The 23,606-nt window shown below is 37.8% G+C and overlaps 1 protein-coding gene across 2 annotated transcripts in view; it reads right to left on the minus strand.

Annotated features, from left to right (window-relative positions):
* The window catches only part of Kif5b (kinesin family member 5B), a 47,389-nt gene that overhangs the window by 14,982 nt on the left and 8,801 nt on the right, over positions 1-23,606 (minus strand). For both annotated transcript variants that reach the window (XM_041641492.1, XM_041641491.1), the window contains exons 3-15: positions 17,270-17,343; positions 16,160-16,264; positions 15,709-15,757; positions 15,020-15,075; positions 14,845-14,932; positions 14,553-14,677; positions 12,289-12,393; positions 11,730-11,875; positions 10,786-10,934; positions 9,162-9,355; positions 7,476-7,544; positions 3,500-3,706; positions 664-807 (exon numbers count right to left, since the gene is read on the minus strand). In XM_041641492.1, the coding sequence (XP_041497426.1) occupies positions 664-807; positions 3,500-3,706; positions 7,476-7,544; positions 9,162-9,355; positions 10,786-10,934; positions 11,730-11,875; positions 12,289-12,393; positions 14,553-14,677; positions 14,845-14,932; positions 15,020-15,075; positions 15,709-15,757; positions 16,160-16,264; positions 17,270-17,343 (1,511 nt within the window). The remainder of the gene's footprint in view (positions 1-663; positions 808-3,499; positions 3,707-7,475; positions 7,545-9,161; positions 9,356-10,785; positions 10,935-11,729; positions 11,876-12,288; positions 12,394-14,552; positions 14,678-14,844; positions 14,933-15,019; positions 15,076-15,708; positions 15,758-16,159; positions 16,265-17,269; positions 17,344-23,606) is intronic.

A 23,606-nucleotide genomic window follows, 5' to 3' on the forward strand; every position in this document is an offset into this window, starting at 1 on the left:
TAAATCAGTTACGGGCTGGAGAGATGTCTCAGTGTTCACAGTGCTTGTTGTGGCTCCTCTAGGAGCTGAACTGGGTTGCCAGCACCCAATGGGGTGTCACAACAGTCTATTAACTCTACTCCAAGGTATCTTCTGCTCTCCAGAGACAGATGTACGTACACACATGGTAAAAATTCACACACACAAATAAAAAAAAACAAACAAAATTGTAGTTAATACCACCTAACACACATGTTTATGAGGTTAGCAGGTGTAACAAGAACTTTGTGAAAAAACAAATAGCAGAACTGAGGATACAGCATAGTCAGTAAAACACAAAAGCCTGAGCATTTTTTTAAAATCCACATTAAAAATACCAACATTCAAAACAAAAAACAGCCAGGTGTAGTGGGTACATAGTTGTATTCCCAGTACTTGGGAGGAAGGTAGATAAGGGTCCCTGTAGGAAATTCCAGGTCTCATTGGGAGACTTATTTCAAAAAACAAGGTAAGATACAAAGGAAAAGAAAACTCTAGAGTGAATGGGTGCTGAGGAACAATACCCAAGATTGACCCCTGACCTTGCCACACACCTGAAAACATGTGCATCTTCACCTGCACAATAATGCACACACAACACAGTAAGCCACAGAAATTACATGGAATAGTCAATAACCGCATTACCTTCACATCATTATTTCCTACAGCAATTCCTATTTCTGCGAGGTCTTTTAGTAATGATGCCATCATTTCAGCTGCTCGTTTCTTCTGGTGGTTGGTCATTTCCTTCAGTTTCTGAAGCTCAGCATCAATACTTGCTAAAGTTGCCTGCCAGAATGAAAACAGTATAGATGAGGCTCTTCAAATAGTCATTATAGTCCTTACAAAAACGTTTATTTCTTGCTTTGAGATTCTTGATCTATAATGAATAATGACAGCTTCTATCTCAAGCTTAAAAAATAAGACTTCATACTATGTAAAGCAGGCACGTTCTATTCATATATCTCAATAAAAGCTGGTATAAAGTGTTATCAATTCACTAAGTTCCTCAGGTTGGATTTTTTTAATATAGAAGTGGGGAACTTCATATTAACTAGGTACTACTATCATCTACTACTACATTTTTGTTTATCTTTTAAAATTAGTCTGAGCACATTAATGTTTAGAACGCTATTCCCTGGTTTTGGAAAACTGCTTTCTGTAGTGATATTTCATTTGTGTTTTAATAAATAAAGCTTGCCTGAAGATCAGAAAGCAAAATAGCCATGCAGGCCAGGTAGTGGTGGCACACAGCTTTAATCCCAGCAGCCACACTAGTTAGCCATAGAGGTCAGGAGGTGGGTGCATGCCTTTAATCCCAGCACTAGAGAGGAATATAAAACAGGATGAGACAGGAACTTGCTCTTTTTCAATGTGAAGACTTCATAGAGGTAAGAGCTCTCCAGTGGCTTGGCTGCTTCGCTTCTCTGATCTTCAGGTTGAACCCCAATCTGTCCCTGGGTTTTTATTATTCATGCTACAGCTTTCTATGCAGTTAGTATGCTTCCTTTATTTACTTTGTACATGCCCACTAAAAATAATTTACCTAATCATAATTATTCTTACTACTATGATATAAGCAATTACCTAGGAGCTAGGGATGAATCAATGCTATTGACTTTAATTACTCTAACTGTACATTTAAAATAGTATCTGGTTATCAGCTACAAAATCATCACATTTTAAAGAGTATAATCCAATTTGGCCCATGTTAAAATGATACATCAAATATCAAATGTAGCATGTTTAATGCAATTTGCTGACTTTAAGTCAATATTTGAGTACAGGTGCCATCATTCAACTGCCTGTTTCTTCTACTGGTTGGTCATTTCCTTTAGTTTCTAGTTATCAGCAGAACACCTCTCCCAGTTTACAGTATACTAGCTCTAATCCATGTTTCATAATTTAGTATATACTGTTTCTACCAAAAATCAAACTCCCAGGTATTTTCTTTACTATCTAAACACAATACTGCTTGAACATATAAGCAACAACATCTGGAGATTTCAGTTCCACATCCATGCTACAAATACAACAGTATTAAATACCAAAATCAGTGGACAAAGGCCAACTTACTACCTCTAAGATTCACCTGTTGTTTTGCTAAATAGCATTTAGGTTTGCTAAAATAATTCAACTGGGGAAGAATTACAACACTCTTAGATATCCTTGGCAACAAACTATGAAAATCTAACTGTTAACTTTGGAGATTGAAAATAGAAAACGAACATCTGAAGCAGTAAACCTTTATTTATAAGCTCTATGTCTTTTTAGATTTACTTTAATGTGTATGAGTGTTGGTGGTTTGTGTGCCACTATGTGGGTGCCAGGAATCAAACCTGGTCCTGAAAGAGCAACAAATGCTTTAAAACACTGAGCCATCACTTTAGCCTTTCAAGGCACTATTTCATAGCAACTCACAAAAGGCAAATCTTTTAAAGGTGCTATTTGATAACATTTCAGGAGCAGTAAGTCTTTGTAAAGGCTTTATTTCTTAGTACTGACTAGTTTCTTTCAGACACGAGAGCACAGGTAGGAAAGATACGGCAGACACCAATACTGAATACATCTAGGTATTGATTTCTAAGCAGAAAGTCACATATTAACATCTGGAACATAGGATCAGTGTTGTTGAAATAATAATAGCTATTTGCTATTTCTGATGTCACTCCAGGAAGTAAGCAACCCACATAAATCTCTATCTGCTACATAACCTTGACGTCCTATTCCTTGTGCTGCAAAGGCTACTGCTCCATGTGCAAACAGTTAGTATTCCAGTGAGCAAAACAATAATTATTCAAAATAATGTACGCATAACACTCTGAATAACTCAATTAGATGGCACTTCCTCCCTCCCTTCCTCTCTCTTGGCTTTGCTGAGACAGGTGATCACTGTATAGCTCAGGCTGTCCTGAAGTTTGCAGCTATCTCTCTGTCTCTCTTCCCTAGTGCTATAATTAAAGACACATGCCACAACATCTGGTTACATTTACTATTTTCTCATATGCATATTTCTTTTTTTTTTTTTTTCGAGACAGGGTTTCTCTGTGGTTTTGGATCCTGTCCTGGAACTAGCTCTTGTAGACCAGGGTGGTCTTGAACTCACAGAGATCCGCCTGCCTCTGCCTCCCAAGTACTGGGATTAAAGGCGTGCACCACCACCGTCATATGCATATTTCTTAATTTGAGTTTGATCATCGATAGTTTTAGTAAAATGTGTGTTATTTTTTCCTAACATTAGAAATAGCCAACATCATTTAAATTAACAATTAAATTATGTATCAAATACTTTTAGGAATGAAAATTATAACCCTGTTGCTCTACCTCCTAGGGTTTCTATGTAACAAGTTAGGGTGAGACCTGACTGTCTTGAGAGCTGATATTACCAATATCTTAGGAATATATAGGAATAGCTTACTAAAATAACTTTTCATTTAACATAACTTATACTTAAGTATAAATAAAACCAAACTTATCTTACAGATTTCTGATTCAATTCATCACTAAGCAATTCATATTCCTTGGTTTTGTCTTCAACTTCCTGAGACTTCTGATCATAGTTAACAGCCAGTTCCTCTAAGGCTTGTAAAACTTCCTTGACTTCCTCTTTGGAGGCATCATTTTCTGCTTGTAGGCGATTCAGTTCAGCTTGCATGTTGTCTTGATCCCTTCTGGTTGATGCCAGAAGCTGTATGAAAGAGTAAAACAGAATTTTAACAAACTCGTGAGACAAGATTCATTTCCTTAAAGATTTACAAAAATGAGAGATGAAAAGTAGCAATATCAAAGATGCTGATACATAGAAGACCTACATGTGCAGGTACTCGGCTACACTTTGTGGAGTACAGAAAGGGAGAAAAGAACACTCTGTCTTTGAGAAATCTACTAAACTGAAGTCCAGGAAAATAAGGGCAATACAAGGCAGAGTTTAAAGCATAGAAGAGACAGCAGACCATAGAAAAGGAATATCTTCCTGGATGGTATTCATGGAGAAGCTAAGAAGTAGACTTTAGTCATGTAAATAAATTTTAAAAAATTAAAAGGAAGAGGATTCTAGACTTGTGAGTACCATGTTTAAAACCCCAAGTCCAAGTCCAAAATGATTTGTTCTTTAAACATTTAGATCTGGAGCTGGAGACATGGCTCACACTGAAGAGCACTTGCTGTTCTTCCGTAAGATCTGAACTCAGAATCTAGCACCCACCCATATCAGGAAGAACAAAATTAACTCTAACTCCAATGTCAGGGAATCAAATGCCTTCTGTTTTCTAAGGGCACCAGGCACACACACGCTACACATGCATATATGCAGGCACTCAGATATACACATGAAATCAAAGTAAATCATCTCTCAAGAACTTAGATCTGCTTTAGGGAACTAAGGGTGGCTTCTAAGTTATGCCTCAGAAATATTTCAGCATATTAAAGCTTGAACTGGAGAGAAGAAAAAGGATCATCCAGGTCAGTTACTTTTCAGCAAAAACATTTGGAAACACATGGGAATGTTAATAATGGCTATTGATAGCATTAGAAAACAGGAATAATGAATGCTAAATGTCCCACACAGTACAAAGAACAGAAGAGTAAAAAATTATCAAATCCCAAATGCTAACAGCGTCCCTCCAAGACCACTGCTATGGCTGAAGTAAATAAGAAGACACCAGGCATGGGCTCAATGTGGAGTTCCAGGCTAAAAAGCAAGACTGTGTCTTAATACTCCATAAAGATAAACTGATTTTCCTGATGACAGATATTCAGTCTACTGGAGTTTATAGTCAATTCTATTCCTTCAGCTTCTCAAAACACCTTAAATAGGGACTATTTTTCAATTATCTCCACTGTATTGGGTGAAATAAGGATCCAGACTAAATCATGAGAAATAAGATGAAAGATGGCACAGACTGGGTGTAGGAAGACAGCATGAAGGAGTAAAAGTATGTTTTATTCATGTGACATTCACATTTCCAAAAAGAGTCACATTGAAAATTACACAATTACTAACAACTGTGATGGCTATTCTTGGTTGTCAAATTGATTATATCTGGAATTAATTAAAACCCAAATAAATGGCTGGGTATACCTGTGAAGGATTTTTTTTTTTCAAATTTAAATCATTTGAAGTAGGAAGGCCCATTTCTAGTCCAGCTCTTTCAAGGTGGACAGTCCACTTTTAATCTGGGAAGGAAGTTCTTACTCTCACTCTGGTTGCTAAGTCCACCCCTTCAAAGCAGGCATTGGAGACCACTTCTTTGCAATTCTGTTATATGTTGAAGACCAGCTGAGACATCCAGCCTTGTGGACCGAACAACTAATAGATTCTTGGATATTCTGTTGGTAGACAGCTGCTGTTAAACTAGCTGAACTACATTCTAGAGTAATGCATTCTGATAAATCCCCTTCAATGTTCTGTTCCTCTAGAGAACCCTAATTAATACAATGACTAAGTCAATGTGTTCAGAAACTATCTTTCATAACAATGGTTTAGTCTTAGCTTTTAAATTCTGAGTAACAACCTGGCATAGAGCTAAGAAAAATGTATCACCAGTAAAAGTTTCTGATCAATGTCCAAAAGGAAATCAAAACTAATCAAGAACTAAATCAGGTGTTTCTGGCACACACACACACACACACACACACCACCTCCATTTTACAGCATGTAACTTGACAGTCTAAGATATGAACATGTAATATGTAACCATCCCCAAGCCTGTATGATCAAAGAACTCTAGATATCTGGGCTCAGGTCCCAAGACTGTATGTTATTAACGACAGTGTTTTTATTGTGCATATAAAGGTTTCTGCTCTTATAGAAATAAGGTGATTTATTTATGGAAAATAAAGACAATATTTTTCTACCATCATCTCCCAAAATATAAATATCTAATTTTATGGTGGTATTATTTTAGACTATTATTCTCCCAATATGTAAATATCAAACTTATGGTGGTAATGTTTTAGAATTTATTATTATTACGGCTTTTCAAGATAGGGGTTCTCTGTGTAGTCCTCCATGTCTCTGAATTCTATCTATAGATCAGGCTGGCCTTGAACTCAAGAGATCTACCTGTCTCTGCCTCCCGAGTGCTGGGATTACAGGCGTGCAGTTCTACTACCAGGCTAGAATATTTGATTTTAAAAACTGGCATGCGGTTGGGCGGTGGTGGGGCACACCTTTAATACCAGAGCTTGGGAGGCAGAGGCAGGCCAATCTCTGTGAATCTGAGGCCAATTTGATCTACAAATCAAGTTCCAGGACAGTCAGAGCTGTTATACAAAGAAACCCTATCTCAGAAAACAGAAACAAAAGGTGAGGCATTCATTAGTATTCAAATCTGCTTTCATTTTTAATAGCAAGAATAAATGCATACCAAAGAACTGTTCTAAAATAAATTTCTTTATGATTTATTATATGTAAATGTTTGGTTTTATACCTATTATACTGGCTAGTTGTTTGTTTTTTGAGAGAGGGTTTCTCTGTGTAGCCTTGGCTGTCCTGAAACTTGCTCTGTAGACCAGGCTGGACTGAAAGTAAGTGATCAACCCACTTGCTTCTGCCTCCTAAGTACTGGGATTTAAGGCATGTGCCACCACTGTCCAGCATGTTGGCTTTAAAAAAAATGATTTATTTATTTTTTATTTAATGTACACTGGGTGTTCTGCCTGCATGTTTGTGTGAGGGTGTCAGATCCCCTAGAACTGGAATTACAGACAGTTGGGAGCTGCCATGTGGGTGCTGGGAATCGAACACAGGTGCTTTGGAAGAGCAGTCAGAGCTTTTAATCGCTGAGCCATCTCTTCAGCCCATGCTGGCTATGACAATTTGATGCAAGTTAGATTCATTTCAGAAGAGGGAACCTCAACTGAGAAAATGTCCCTACCAGACAGGCCTGTGAGCAAGGCTACGGTGAATTTTCTTGATTGATGTGAGAGGGACCTGTCCCAGAGGAGCTGGTACCAACTCAGGGCTGGGGGCTCTGGGTGCTGTAAGAAATCAGGCTGAGCAAGCCATGAGAGAAGTCTAGTTAAAAAGCTCAAAGACATACGGTGGTCCAAAATTTCACTACTGTTGTTTCTGAGAAAGGGGCTCACTATGAAGTCTTTGCTGGCCTTAAATTTGGAAATCCCCTGCCATAGTACCCCTACTTCTGAGATTATAGGCTTATGATGATTATAAATCACTACAGCTGGCAAAAATAAACATTTTGTAGAAGCTGTCTTCTCCCTTCCATAAGAGGAAACTCAAACTTCAAAACCAAGCAACAAAAAGCATTTAAAGGAGGAAATCAGTCTCTGCTTCATTCAATATAAGCAATGATTAATCTCATAGTACATTGACAATTAAGCATGTACACACTCAACAACTTTAAAAGTATAATACTTAACACAATCTGAGCTCCTTAGATTCCTTTATCTTCAGATGATAAACACTAAAGCCATTCTGAGAGCACTTAACCCACCTCTTCCTGATCCAACATTTGCGTCTTCAATTTCTCCACCAGTTGACTTTGTTGATTAATCTCTTCATCCTAAAAATGTAAAGGATCCCGTTAGCAAAGTGGACTATAATGTGGCTTGTCTCCCAACACTAACTCGTCCAGCACTCGGGAGGCAGAGGCAGGCGGATCTCTGTGAGTTCGAGACCAGTCTGGTCTACAAGAGCTAGTTCCAGGACAGGCTCCAAAACCACAGAGAAACCCTGTCTCGAAAAAAAAAAAAAAAATCCAACACTAACTCCTCTGAAACAGTCCACAGAATATGTTTTGTTTTTTGAGATCAGATTTCTGTGTGTAGCCCTGGCTGTCCTGGAACTCTCCCTATAGACCAGGTTGACCTTAAACTCAGAGAGACCCGCCTGCCTCTGCCTCCCAAATCCAAGTGCTGGGATTAAAGGTGTGCGCCACCACCACCTGAATTAAATTCCTAAGGAAAATTGAAAAGGGAAGGCTTTTCTTCATTAATAATGTGCCATTTGCTGTACAACCAAGAAAAGGTCCAAAGTTTATGGAATAACTTTAAAGGCTAAAAAATTAGTTATTATTTAAGTTACTACTGAAAATAATGGTTATGTAGTCTCTTCAAAACCCAAAACCATTGGGTGGTGGTGATACATGCTTTTAATCCCAGCACTTGGGAGGTGGAGATAGGTGGATCTCTGAGTTTGAGGCCAGCCTGCCTGATCTACAGAGTAAGTTTCAGGAGCCAGAGTTGCGCAGGGAAACCTGTTTCGCAAAACCAACCAACCAACCAACCAACCAAAACAAAACACACATACACAAAACATAAACCACAAACCAAATCAAATCAAACCAAACTATGTTCTATTTCCACTGTGTTTATGCCTGTCTTTTTGCTAAGTGATGTAAGCAGGGAAGATAACAACCCTCTATTCTTTGTCCTTTCCTCTCTTCTCTTCCATGATCTCTTATGAAGGTCTTCAGATCCCTAATTTTAAATGGTTGCTTTATTATGATTCTTCAGTGACCCAATGCCAAATTATCCTATTACATTTTGTCTGTTTTTAAGGGGTAGGTAGGATGTCCAGATCATTCTAGGCAAGTAGCATGCACTCTACCAAGGAGCCATGTTCTGATTTTTTGTTACTGTTGTTTGTTTTTAAAATAGGGTATCTCCAGCTGGCCTCAAACTGGTGATTCTCCTGCCTTAGCTTCTTGTATGCTAGTATTATAGGTATGCCCTCATCATATGGAGCAGTTTGTTTATATACAATTTCTACACAGAACTGATATTGTATTTTCTTTCCCTGGTGTTGCTAACGGAATCCAAAGCCCCATGCAATGCAAACATTTTACGACTTAACTATATCCCCAAGCCCTTGAAGTCAGCTTTTAAGTTTTCCGTTAACATGATTCCCCAACCCCCTACAATCACTGTGGGTCTCATACAACCAGGTTAACTTCAAAATCACTATATAATCAAGGCTAGCATATTCTTGGTCTTCCTGCCTCCACCTCCCAAGTGCAAGAATTTCAGCATGTTCCATCACACCTGGCAATATCATGGCTTTCTAAAAGCTAAGAGAAATAAAGGAAGATGTAGACCACAAACTGAAATTAAATAAAAATACTGATCAACAGCATTCTAAAACAAAACAGAAAACATAAAACAAGGTATATGAAATGTACCTTGTCATCAAGTTGTTTATACAATTTAGCGATTTCTTCTTCACACTTCCTTCTTTCAGCATCTGTAAAACTGCCAGCTACTCCAATTGCAGCTGCTGGTTTATCATTGGTAATAGTAATATCTTTATCTGCTGTGAAAGCCTCCAAATTGGCTTTCTCTTTGTCAAACTGCTCATCAATAGGCACTGTCTCCCCTAAAATAAGACAATGAAATGGTTACTACAAATCTGCACATCTAAAGCTCGCACACACTCTTCTCCCTCTGCTCGTCTGACGTAGTCTGCTGTCGGTGCTCTCCACTGCCACGTTTAGCACAGAGCTGTTTCAACTTTAAAATGTACTTTAATTTCTCGTTCTAGTCAATGTTTTCACTTCCTTCAACTGTCTTTCTACACTTTGCAATTTTCATAGCTTGGTTACAACAGCTACTCTGAATTATCAGACGATTCGCTCATCTCTATTTCTTCAGGGTCAACCACCGGCACTTTCTGTTCTATCTCTGCAGTGCCATGTTTTCCTGAATGATCCTTATCATATATGTCAGCATTTGAAGAACTAACTACTTATTCTAGCTTTTGCAGATTATATTTGTTCAAGAAAGACCAGCAACAGCCCATCCAGAGATGATGGACAGAATATTACATATGGTTCAAAAGCCCGGGGCTTCTGCAGTGGTGCACCAATGAGGCCTGTCTGCTGCTGAGAGCTGATGTTGAGATTGCTGATGTTGGAGACAGGAGTCCATTTAGCAGACTTAAAGCCCAAGGCTATAAATTCCCAACTGGCACTGGGATGGGACTGTAGGCATCTGTGTGAGATATAATGTAGAGGGGGTCTAATGTACACTTATTTCCTTTGCTTTCTCCCTATCTTGGGTAAGGAATACAGAGACAAAAGAAATCTAAGAGATTTATTGAAACTTTGCTTATTATTAAACTCTATCAAGTTCTATTTTTCACCTGTTGAGATTAACGTTTTTGCAAAGTGATGGGTAGCAAGTCCCATTTCACAAGTCTTCTCTGTTCCTCCTTTTACTCAATGTCAGCAGCTCTTAGCAACTTTTCTTTCTGCTCTGTTCTTGAGGTTTCTGTTTGTTTTTGAGATTGGTAGTCTTGTCATGTTGACCAGACCCTGTCTCACAAAAGCTGGGACTAAAATCGTGTGCTACCACTCCCAGCTAGGTTTCATATATAAATATATATAAATGTAATGTGTGTGTGTGTGTGTAAGTATGTATACATATTTTATACAAGGCACTGTTACATAGGCTAGGCAGGACCAATCTTAAAAAGTCATTGAGGTCTGCTTCCCAAGTGCTACGCATGTACCACAAAGCTCTGTCTCTAAGATCTGGACATCTGATCACACTCATCTTACTCGCTTATTTGAAATCCATCAAATCTTGCCTGTTACTGACTCCTTTCTAACCTAGGCACCTTACGATACTGTAGCGGCTATTGTTAAGTAAACATTTAATGACAGATTGTGATCTTTACTTGAAGATGGAAACCTGCTTAAAAACTGAAAATAGGTTTTATTTTCGTTTAACATTCCTATAAAAATCTCAAGTATGTAAAATAGCCCCAAGTGAGAAAATCTAAATGACAAATCTTTAAATTATTACCATTACGCCATCGGTTGAGTTCATTTTCGAGCCACTGAATGGTGTTTCGTAGAGTCTTATTTTTTTCCTTTTCTTTTTCATACTTCTTTTTCCACTGCTCTGCAGTTAACTCCACATTGACACAGACTGTGTTCTTAATTGTTTTGGCCCTAAGAGACGCAATTATGGAAATAATTAAGAAAGAATAGTAATTACAAAAAAGAGGGTATGACTCAAAGGATTGTTAGTTGACATCCTATGTATAGCTAAGTAACAATTTGTCCAAGATTATCTATTTGTTCTTAGAATAAACAACAAAAGATATCATATAAGAGTATTATCTATTGACAACCCAAATTAACTTGTCAGCCCGAAGTCTTTGGTAACATTAAACAAAAACAAACACACAAACAATCAAAACTAAGAAAAGGTACTTCTTATTATTGCAGCTCTAAAATAATGTCATTGATTTTCCTATAGTAGCCATTTCATGTACATTACTTTGAGTCTGTTAGGTATGTCAGCGAACTTAATACAGGCTCATAAATAGACAAGCTTTTACATTATCATCTGGTTCAAATGTTTACTTTCATCAATGGGAAATTAGACTCCCACAAAAATGTGACTAAATTTCAAAATTAATTTTAATATTTATGAAAAGTCAAAGCTCATCAGTCTAAAATAAGGGATCTAATACATATTACCTATATCTTGCTTGAAAAGTACAGGATCTAGCTGTCTGATAAAAATGTATAGATTTGGATTTGAGTAGTAGCTATCTGACATAATAACCTTTATGCACAAGTATCTTTAGACTTTTCTTTTTTTTTGGAGAAAGAGTATGTTTTCATAGCCCTGACTGGCCTTAAACTCACTAAGACCTGCCTGCTTCTACCTCCTGAATGCTGGAATGAAAGGTGTGTGCGACCACTGCCTGGCCTTAGATTTTGTATTTAACAACAAACCTTTGACCAAAGAGGAGTGTTGATTTTGTTTCAGACTCATTGTATGATGATGGAGAGCAGCAGATGACAATAGTGGTCCTGCAGTTGCCACCTAATGAGTCTTGAAGAATTCTGGTCATTTTACTATCTCGATATGGAACGTAGGTCTACAAACAGAAACCAAGAAAACACAAAACCAGTGAGTTTTTGTACAATAGAAATTGTTCTATAACTTTTCTTTCTCTCTCTCCCCCCTTTTTTATTTTATTATTATTATTAATATTATTATTATTATTATTTATTTTTGTGGTGTTTTAAGACAGGGTTTCTCTGTGTACAGCTCTGTCTGCCTCCCAAGTGCTGGGGTTAAGTTCTGTAACTATAAATTACCTCACTTCTGCGCTGTGATCAGATGTGCTTTCCCAGGCCTGGCTGGCTTATTTATTTTAACTATTTGATTTTAAGAGAGGAGCTAGGATTCACATACTAAGCTCAGAAGACAGCATACACACTTATTCAGATTGACATTTCTGCACATGTATAGTCTCAGAACAGGGAGCTAACAGGCATGTATACTCACACTGCCCTCTGCCAAAGCAGAAATGACATTTCCAAGTGCTGAAAGTGATTTGTTGATGTTCTTAGCTTCATCTAGCACAGCACCTTCAGCTCCAGTTTTACTAACCTATGAAAAAGATTACACAATAATAAAGCAAATTTATATTAATGTAAGGTAATTTTCTTCCAATTTTCTAAAAAGTCATCAATAAACAGCAGTATAAAATTACAGAGGAAAAATGGTATTCATACTGAGGAACTAATATTCCTTGCACACTTACTATTCCAAGAACCTTGGCGAACAACTAATTGTATAATAATAATGTGATTAAAGAAATATTAAATGTTTTTAGTGTGCTTTTGACAGTAACAAATTTACATTTAAATTTGTAGTTTTCATTGTTAATCTCTTTGCTACATGAGGAAATAAGAAACTATAGTGGTATATTATTTGTATTTTAATAAATAAAGCTTGCCTGAAAATCAGAGTGCAAAACTAGTCAGCAATAGAGGCCGGGCAGTGGTGGCACACTTCTTTTATCCCAGCACCAGAGAGGAAGATAAGAGGAGGAGACCGGTCTCATTCTCAGTCTCAGTTTGAGCGTTTGGGAAAGCAGGATTAGTCTGAGGTAGGGGTAAGAGTCAGTGGCTGGCCACTTTGTTTTTCTGATCTTCAGCCTGAACCCTAATATCTGTCTCTTGTTTTTATTAATTGTGCTACAAGAAACTGAAAATCAACTAAGTTTAAAAGACGTCATAACTGGTAAAAATAAAAAAAACACAGTTCTAAAATACTACATAAGCTAACCTGTGATTTAAAAAACAAGTACACAAACAATTAAAAAAAACAAGGACACTATAGTCATTTTTTTTGTAGACTAAAATTAGAATCATATAGTACCATAATAATAAAGCAAAATTCCCCGTTGGTACAGCTGACCCTCCTATATCCATGTGTTGTGGACTATTAGTTGAAAATGTGTTATATTTGTTTGTGTTGTTGAATATTTGTATAATAATGCAAACAAGTGTTGCATTCTGTTATGATGCATTTGTTTACCTCTGTGAAGCTCTGTGAAGCCTGTCTAAAACAGCTAACTGGTCTAATAAAGAGCTGAACAGCCAGTAGCTAGGTAGAAGAGAGAAATAGGCAGAGCTGCCAGGCAGAGAGAATAAATAGGAATAGAACAAGGGAGGGAGGGAGAAAAGGAGGATGCCAGGGGCCAGTCATCCAGCCACCCAGCCAGACACAGAATAAGAAAGGAAAGAAAAGACAAACAGAATAGAGAAAGGTAAAAGTACAGAGGCAAAAGATAAATGGGATAATTTAAGAAAAGCTGGCTAGAAATAAGCCAAGCTAAGGCCAGGCATTCACAAGTAAGAATAAGCCTCCTATATTTGAGGGTTTTTCTTTTAATTTTATTATTTTTTTTATTTTTGATTTTTGAGACAGGGTTTCTCCGTAGCTTTTTGGTTCCTGTCCTGGAACTAGCTCTTCTAGACCAGGCTGGCCTCGAACTCCCAGAGATCCGCCTGCCTCTGCCTCCCGAGTGCTGGGATTAAAGGCGTGCACCACTACCGCCTGGCTAAACCTCCTATATTTGTTTAGGAGCTGGGTGGCAGGCCCCCAAAGAACAAAGAGTAATAAAAACAACTACACCCATGAACTCAACTAGTCAAAGATAAGAAACATTCCAAAACAAACTGCATTTGTATTGAATATATATAAACTTGGTCTCTGGTCAACAGTCTCTAAACAATATAGTTTAACATCCATTTATGTGGTCTTTATACTACAATAGATATTAGTAGTAATCTAGAGTACAAATATATAAAAGAATGTGTGTAGGGTCTATGCAAACACTGTATGATTTTATAAGCGACCTGAGCACCTGTGGATGTTGGTATATTAATGAGGGTAGTCTGAGGGGTCCTAAACCAATCCCCCATGATACCAAGGGACAACTGTAAAACCAAACCAGAAAGGTTGCAGACAGGGATAGAAAATAAAGTTGCAAGGGCATGTTAACAATTTGTCAATAAGGACATACATCTTAATTCAAACAGTGTATCTACTGACTGAATCAAATATAGTCAATGACAGTAACTTAGAAACAGATTATTCAGTTATCACATAGCACTGGTATCAACAGTTACAATTCTCAGATAACCAAGTCCAATTTCACAAGTTCTCAGGATACAATAATAGGTAGCATATAATTTCGATTTAAAGTAAAGTTTACAGAAATGCCTAAGAATCTATCAGAATTTCAAGAGAGGGTTTACCTTTTCACTGCCAGCTAAATCAACCAGATAAAGCTTTCCACTCAGTTTCTGTTCCGTTTGTGTATTCTCTTGTTTTACATTAATCAGAAATATACTGTGACTTCTAGAGCTATGTTCATTCATATCTGCAACAAAATTAGCAAGCAACTATAAATACAGTTCTTTCACTAATGATTTCCCATATGCATTATTTTATATTAGAAATATCGTGAAATTAATAGATTGCATTATCCTCATTGAAAGAATGTAAGACTGACATGCCCTAGCTGGTACTAATGAATATTCCACTTACTTGTGACTGCTACATGTCTGTTGGATTTCCCTTCATCTATGGTATCCATCACTTCATCTGGACTACACACAAAACGCTCTGTGCACCCCTAGGGAATAATTTAAAATGTATTGTTAGTATCCTTTTAAAAACCTCTTGCTGGGCTTTCTATAGTAATCATTCCTTCTATAAGTACCTTTACATAAGGAACACGGTTTTTGTCTTCATGGACTGAAAGGTTGGTCTTTGAAACTGAAACAGAAAGGCTGTATTAGCAAGATCGCCTAACCTCTACTATCAGCTATGAAATAACTAATGTAAGTGCAAGGCTTCCCTTACAGTTCAACAGGAGGAAAACTTAGAAAATATGTACTGTGCATATTATAAATGTATTACTATAAAAAAGCAAGGCCTTGTTAACATACTAGGAGAGTATCTGGAAACTAAAGTAGCAATATAGAATTGAGATCCATTCAGACTTCTACCACCCACATTTTATAAAGAAGAACATTAGGCCTGAGGGAAGAACAATGCATCTAACAACTGAGACTAACATTTGGTTTAAGCCTACAACTTTTAGTTTAAAGTTCTCATTACCACTTAAGAATTGCCCATATGATGGCAGCTCATGTTCAGGTTCCCTCCTAGCTACAAAGAGCTATTCCTTTACTTCTTAATAAACTTCACTTGCCTTTAAAAATAAATTTAAAAATTGCCTTTAAAATAAAAAATTTAAACAAATTTAAAAAAATTTAAGTACCCATATGCTGTAAGTTATCTTATGTACAGCATGTCACTTCATGAAGTTTCATCCATGTTACTAAGAACATCTATTACTAGAAGAGCAATAGGTACTAAAATTATTAGAGCAATAATTTAACTTACCATCTAAAAGGTCCCTTATCTTATCCAGATATATTTCAAAATATGAAACCTAAAGCACAAACAAAGAAAACCTCAGTTCACCAAAACTACAACAGTGTGCTCACTTTATAAGCGATGCAGTCTAAGGACTGATGTACAGACTAGGACACCACACCAGCAGCAGAGCACACGCTAACAGGAAAGTGTGCTGCAGGGCTGCTGGAAGAACGAGAAGCCCATTTCTGTTACAAATCGCCCACAACAGACAGAACAGTTAGGTGTGATGGGAATCTTACAGGGAGAGAAGCTAAGAACAGATTTAGCTAACCCAGGCAGTCATCTAATGGCATATGAACTAGAATCAGCTTGCTAATTCTAATGATCCTTCAACCTTATCTCCTACAACAACTTTTTGAAATTGACTTTAAGAAAGCAGCTATTATGGAAAATAACTTTTCCCATTGGAATTTACCTTAATATGAAACTCCAAATTTTCATCCATCGAGTAAATATAATTAAAAATATCTTGCACTATTCTTGGAATAATACCCATGCCCTCTGGATCATGTAGTTTACCCTGCATGAAAAGAAAAGCAGAATTTTTAACAAATTTTATGAGATAAATGAAAAACAAAACCTTTGACTCTCTAATAATATATAATTAATCAGATAAGAACTATGTCTGGCTTTTTCGTTTGGTAGAAGTTGTTCTATAAATAATTAAGAATTTCAGCTATTACATATAATACGTATAACCACAAACCAACTAAGTTCTTTCTTTTTATTTTTATGAGGCCGGATTTCTCTGTATACCCCTGGCTGTCCTGGATTTTGCTCTGTAGACCACATTTGCCTCAAACTCAGAGATCTGTCTGTCTCTGCCTTCGAGTGCTAAGACTAAAGGCACGGGCCACCACCACTTAGCCACCAACTAAGTTCTTTAAGTACTAGATTTAGATCATCTGCATTTGTAAAATAAACAGAAGATTTTAATTTCTTTCCATATAAATACACATTATTTTCTACACTAAATCAAATTTATGCAAATACTAGGAATGTCTTTATTTCTATTATTTTGTGAAAATTACAAAAATAAGTTGTCATTTACTTTATACAGTACATTCAGATAAATGATAAACCCAGATGGCCTGCAGCAGGGATCTCAGGCTATTTTCTAGGAACAAAGTCAGAAAAGGACAGTCATATCTAGTATTAAAGAGCAGAACTGAGAAGGGAGGGGATAATCTTATTAGAAAAGTATAGCAGATATTCAGGAGACATTAGTCACTTATAATCATCTAAATTTTCCCACAAGGTAGAAAAACAAATGTTTAATTCTAAAATGTTCCTTATCTTGTAGTTACACTAACCAGTAAAAGACTTCATAATACAAAATATAGGTACAGGTTACTATCAAGCTCAGGAGCTCATTAGAATCCAACACTTCTGAATCATTTGTATGAGAAAAGACAATAAACAGTAAATAAAAACATTTAAGCATGATGAATTAACTGCAAGAAATCAAAATGGATGAGTTATCTATGCTGCAAACTATATTCAAGCAAAGACTATGAAATGTTACCTCCATTGTGTGTGTCTTCCCAGATGATGTTTGCCCATATGCAAATATTGTTCCATTGTAGCCCTCAAGAACATCTGTGAAAAAACAAAAGACCTTGTATTTCCGGGACATTAAATAAAGTACTTAAAAAGTGATTAAAGTTTAATGTGTAAAGTCATCAAAAGAATGCACGGAGAGATGGCTAGTTTATGTCAACTTGACATAAGCTAGAGTCATCTTAGAGAAGGGAACCTCAACTAGGAAAATGCCTCCATACGATCTGGCTATAGGCAGGCCTGTATGACATTTTTATTTATTTTGGATTTTTTTTTTTTTTTTTTTTTGGACAGGGTCTCTATAGCTTTGGAGCCTGTCCTGGAACTTGCTCTGTAGACCAGGCTGGCCTCGAACTCAAGAGATCTGCCTGCCTCTGCCTCCCGAGTGCTGGGATTAAAGGCTGTGTACCACTATCGCCTGGCAGTAGGTAATTTTCTTTTCTTAGTGATTGATATGGAAGGAACCAGCCCATTGTGGGTGAGGCTACCTCTGGGCTGGTGGATCTGGGTTCTATTAGAAAGTAGGTTGAGCAGTCAGGCACTGGTGGTGCATGCTTGTAATCTCAGCTCTGGGGTGGGGGTGGGGGACAGAGACAGGCTAATGTCTGTGTATTCAAGGCCAGACTGATCTACAAAGTGAGTTCCAGGACAGCCAGGACTGTTACTGTCTTGAGGGCGAGGGAAGGGGGGTGGGAAGAAGGCTAAGCAAGCCATGAAAAGTAAGGCGGTAAGCAATACCCCCATGACCTATGCATGAGCTCCTGCCTCTAGGTTCCTCCTCACTGCTTTTGATGATGAACTGGTATCTAAAACTGTGAGTGAAATAAACCCTATTTTCCTCCAAGTTGCTTTTGGTCATGGTGTTTCATGACAACAACAGTAACCCTAATTAAGACAGATAATTCAGTTGTCAAGGGAGCTTCCTGTTCTTCCACAGGACCCAAATTCAGTTCCCAACATCCACATGGGGTGGCTTAGAACCACTTCTAACTCTTTTTCCAGGCAATCTAAAGATTTTGGCCTCCAGGGGAATCTGCACTCACTAGTGTGTGCACAACAGCACACACAGAGACTTTAAAATAATAAAAATAGGAGCTGGAGAGATGGCCCAGTGGTTAAGAGCTCTGGCTGCTCTTCAGAGGCCCTGACTTCAATTCTCAGCAACCATATGGTGGTTTACAACCATCTACAATGAGACTATGGTGCCCTCTTCTGGCATGAAGGCAGAACACTGTATACATAATAAATAAATCTTTAAAAAATTGTAATAATAAATATTTAAAAGTTAAGGTATATTTAATAGTAGCTTTCTGTAATGATCCATACAAGCAATTGCTTTCAGGCCTTGATTATTTTCTGTGACCAATTAAGAAACAAATTTGAAGATCCACTGCTTAAGATCAACTTTCCAACATAAAGCTCATTTCATTACACTTATATTCCAAAGTCTTATTGTCTTAAAAGACAAAAACTGACCAGCAATGGTAGTACACACCTTTAATCCCAATGCTCAGGAGGCAGATCTCTGTGAGTTAAGAGACCAGCCTGGCCTACAAAGACAGCCGGAGCTACATAGAAACCCTGTCTCGGAAAACCAAAAAGACAAAAACCCTGTCAATTAATATACATGTATGAATTAGCTTTACAAACAGGCTTAATTAATTGCTCGTGAATCTCACAAACCCACCCGTGAGTATTACACAATTCTGATGTGAATGAGATTGGCCCCCACAGGCTCATATATTTGCATGCTTAGTCCCCAATAGACGAGCTAAGGTCCGTAAGGATCAGGAGGAGATGTGGTCTTGTTGGAAGAACTGTGTCACTAAGAGTTCACTTTCAAGTTTCAAAAGTCCAAGCCAGGTACAAGGTCACTCTGCCTGCCTACAGATCAGGATGTAGTTCTTAGCTACTTCTCTAGCACCATGCCATCTATGTGAGTAGCTACATTTCCCCACTACAATGATAATGGATTAACCCTCTGATACTGTAAGCAGACCTCCAATTAAATGCTTTCTTTTCTGAGTTATGCTGTGGAAAAATATTTTTGTATACTGTGAAGATGTGTCTTTGCCAAGGTGCCTTCTGATTGGTTTAATAAAGAGTTGAATGGCCAATAGCTAGGCAGGAAGAGGTCAGGCAGGACTTCTGGGCAGAGACAGAAGAGGAGATGAATCTAGGCAGGAGAGAGACACCAGGAGACACCTAGAGGAAACAGGATGTGCAAGATGGAAGAGAGGTAACGCCACATATAAAACATAGATTAATGTAAATGGGTTAAATTTAAGTTATATGAGCTAGTTAGGAAAAAGCCTGAACTACGGGCCAAGCTTTCATAATTAAATTAAGTCTCAGTGTCACTATTTGGGAATTGGTGATACAAAGAAACGTCTTACTACAGACTTGCTACGGTCATAGTGTCTCTTCACAGCAATATAATAATGAAGACACTAACTCAAAATCAATTTTGCTAAGAAATTATTAAAGACCTTGGGTATCCCAGGATCATTAACATGCAAGGATCTTAAGTGGGGGTTAGAGGGAAAGTTTTTTGTTTTTTTTTTCTGTTTTTCAAGACAGGGTTTCTCTGTTTAACAGCCCTAGTTGTCCTGGAACTCACTTTGTAGGCCAGGTGGCCTCGAACTCAGAGTATGCACCTATCTCTGCCTCTGCTGGGATTAAAGCTGTGTGCTACCACTGCCTGGTTCAGGGTGACCTTTTGATGTCAAATCTTCAGGAATTTTCGTTGATTTTTGGTGCCCAAAGGGGGAGGGGGGTGTATAAAACTGTGTTCTATAAGAAGTAAAAATAAAAGACTCGCCAGCCAAGGTGGTGCACACCTTTATTCCTGGTGCTTAGGAAGCCGAGGAAGACATATTTGTGAACTTGAGGCCAGCCTTGTCTACATAATGAGTTCCAGGACAGTCAGGGCTAGTAGAGACCCTTTGGGGGAGGGGTGGGCATGGTCTACTAAAAATGGACAGTAGTAAAAGGAGCAGCTGAGGCGATTGGTCTTGCCCAGGCTAGGCTAGCACTCTACTAGTGAACATTCTCAAAGCCCCTAGCTGTTTGTACTCATCATTTTGGAAAAGAGAACCAACCAAACAAACAAACCAAGTTCCAACACTGTACACATTCAGAAACACCATTAACTTAAAAAAGAAGACATTAAGCCTGTTGTGATGGGTCCTATTTCAAGCTTCCAGTCCAAAGATCTCAGCACAGAGGCTGTAAAGGTAAAAATAAAATGCTGCGGATCCCGAGTGGCTGCAGCAGGCAGTGAGCCATGAGACAATGCTGCAGGACTGGGGACAGGCAGCAGGCCCCAGAGCAGCCAGTCCCAGGTAGGGGCTGTGCAAAAGACCACGCTGCAGGGCCTGGGCAGGGAGCCAGGCAGCTGAGACATGGATAGGCACGTCATGCAGGGTGAGGTTGGATGTTTATTTAGTGGGTTATGGAGGGAAAAGAGAGAAGGGGAGAAGAGCAGAAATGTAGGGTGGGGGAAAAGGTAGAGAAGGAAGCTGTCTCTTCGAGAGGTAGATGGAAAAAAAGAAGACACTCAAGCTGCAAGCAGGAAGGAATATCTGCCTGCCTCAGCAGAGGGGGGAGTGGGTGGGGCTTATCTCTTAAAGGGACAGGACAGATCATTACGAGGCCATTCTGGAGGACCCTATGGACAGAGGGGGTAGTGGGGAAAAAGGCATTATTACTTAGTTTCCAGACAAGATATTTAATAAACTCCAAATATTGAAGTTTGAAAACCTTTTACTTTTTTGTTATTCTTTTTGTTGTTTTATTTTTATAATATCAGGGACTGAACCAAGAGTCTTGTGCATGGCAGGCAAGCGCTGAACTACGCCTTCAATGCTCTTTTGATTTTGCACCAGCGCTCTGTTCTGGTTAATTTATTTATTTAGTGGCACTGGGAACTGAACCTAGAGTTTTGTGTATGGCAGACAAGCACCCTGAACTATATTACATTTCCCAAAGTTCTTTTTTTTTTTAAGGGGAATAAAATCATTTCTTGAGTCACATTTACAACATATGGGATAGTAACACCTATGCAATTCTTTAGAAGCAGGGCAAACAGTATCAGACCCATTCTAACTTACTTTATACATAACTCTCAATAGGCCTATGTCAAACTCCCTTACTCAAGATCTTTCAACCAATCACATACCTAAACATACAATTCAATGTTTTAATAGATCTTTTAAAAAGATCCTTTCTGAAGCTGGAGAGATAGCGTAGCAGTTAAAAGCTTTTCCAAGACTTGGGTTCAATTCTCAGTACCCATATAGAGGCTCAAAAGTATAACTAGCTCCAGGGGATCCAATGTCTTTTCTGGCTTCTGCAGACCCCAGGCACACAAGTGTGGCACAGTCATACATGAAGGCAGGACACCCAAACATATAAAATAGAATTAAAATATTTTAAAACAACTAAAGTAAAAATGTCCTTTCACAATATGATCTAAACTTTTCTGCTACCTCGCAATTAGAACTAAGTAAATATTTGTAAGTAAATGTCTATCTACATAATACATTTGCCAGACTATATATAGTTGTTTAACACTGGGGCAATAAATGCATACATGTAACAAACACATCTGAGACTTAAAGCACAGTTTTTAAAATTTTATATAATTACAGAGACTGTAATGTAATGTTCAAATATCTACTAAGCACTCATTATTGTCTATGTTCTTTGGAGTGTGGAAAAGGCAGCAAATGCTAAGATTATATGTAAGTATTCAAATATGGCAACAGCAATTGCATTTTTATCAGTTAGGAACAGTATCAAGAGGAACTAGTTTTAGGATTTCTGAGGACCTACCAAAACACAAAACACAGGTACTCAAGTCTCTTACACAAGATGACATGTTTGCATATAACCTATTTATACCCTCTCATTTACTTAAATCATCTAATTATCTACTAAATGTTAGCCAATGCTACATAGTTGTTACACTGTATTGTTTAAGGAATAATGAACAGGGTAGGTAGGTTATATACGTTTGGTATGGCATAATCTTATTTTTCAAAGACTTTCAACCTGAGGTTGACTGTAATAATTTTTCATATCTTCAAATCTACTCCAGACTTTGCTTTTTATAATAATTTTACTGCCAATATTTTTCAATATAATGTACAGGAAAAAAATGAGTTCTATGGTGAATACTCTTGTGATCAAGACTCTGCACTAACACCATTTTACTGTTTGCTTTAGTCATACTAAAGGAAGATGGAATCCAATAACCTCTGCTGGCCTCCATGAGCACCTGTACACCCATGGCATACATTCACACAGACAAACAGAAATAGATCCATGGATGGACAGACATACAGAAGCACACACTAAAAATAAAAATCTGTTTTAAGAAGCAAAATAGCAATTAAGAAAATATCTGAGGTTAACCTGTGACCTCCACATAAAATACATATACCAAGTAGGTCACAAAGAACACAATATAATTATAGTCCATTATACACTCTTGGGGAAATTATTGATGCTATAACACAGTATAATACCATTGTTCCTCTCTGTTGCAGTTATAAAACAAATTAATCTTTCCTCATTTTACAAACATTTCAGCACCCAGTTCACTGCCTCTCACCAATACTACTCCCACTCTAATTCTTGTTGGATTTAAAGTCCATACAGTATATGATCTGACTGAGACACTAACTGCCCTCTCAGATACTTAATATGATCGCCAGTTTTAGAATGAGACTCCGACCTTTCATTACTAGCTAACCACATCAACACTATAACCTTAATTTTAAATATTTACCCTCTATTAACACCTGACTGAAGGAGTCCAAGAATCCTTTTGTCTTCTGGAATCTATAACCTACTACCCCTTTTATCAGTTTGTTATGACTTTTAGACACAGGGTCTTAATATGCAGCCATAGGATGGTCTGGAACTCCCTAGATAGCCCAGGTTGTGGTAATCCTCCTGCCTCTTCCACCCAAGGGCTGAGATTACAAGCATACCCAGTTTGTCCATTAATTCTACCATCTTTTCTCACTGTCTTTCATGGTCCCTCATACTATAACTTCCCTAGCTTCCATGGTATGCCAATAGAAAGGTTACAGTGACAATACCCTCACTGCTCTTGACTTTCTTCTCTCCCGTTTTGTCCTTGTCTGCTAAAACTCCAAATGGGTAAAGTCAATTCTTCTGGAAGCTAAATTCAAATGGGCCCTTAACGCTGCCTAGCAATGATTCTACATGCCCGAATCCATCCATTTCATTGTCTGATCCTAAAACCACCTCCCCATTCCTCACTCTTTGTG

Source organism: Microtus oregoni, unplaced genomic scaffold, assembly GCF_018167655.1.
Source record: "Microtus oregoni isolate MIOR12 unplaced genomic scaffold, Mior012 000070F_ref0000104, whole genome shotgun sequence".
Taxonomy (NCBI): Eukaryota; Metazoa; Chordata; class Mammalia; order Rodentia; family Cricetidae; genus Microtus; species Microtus oregoni.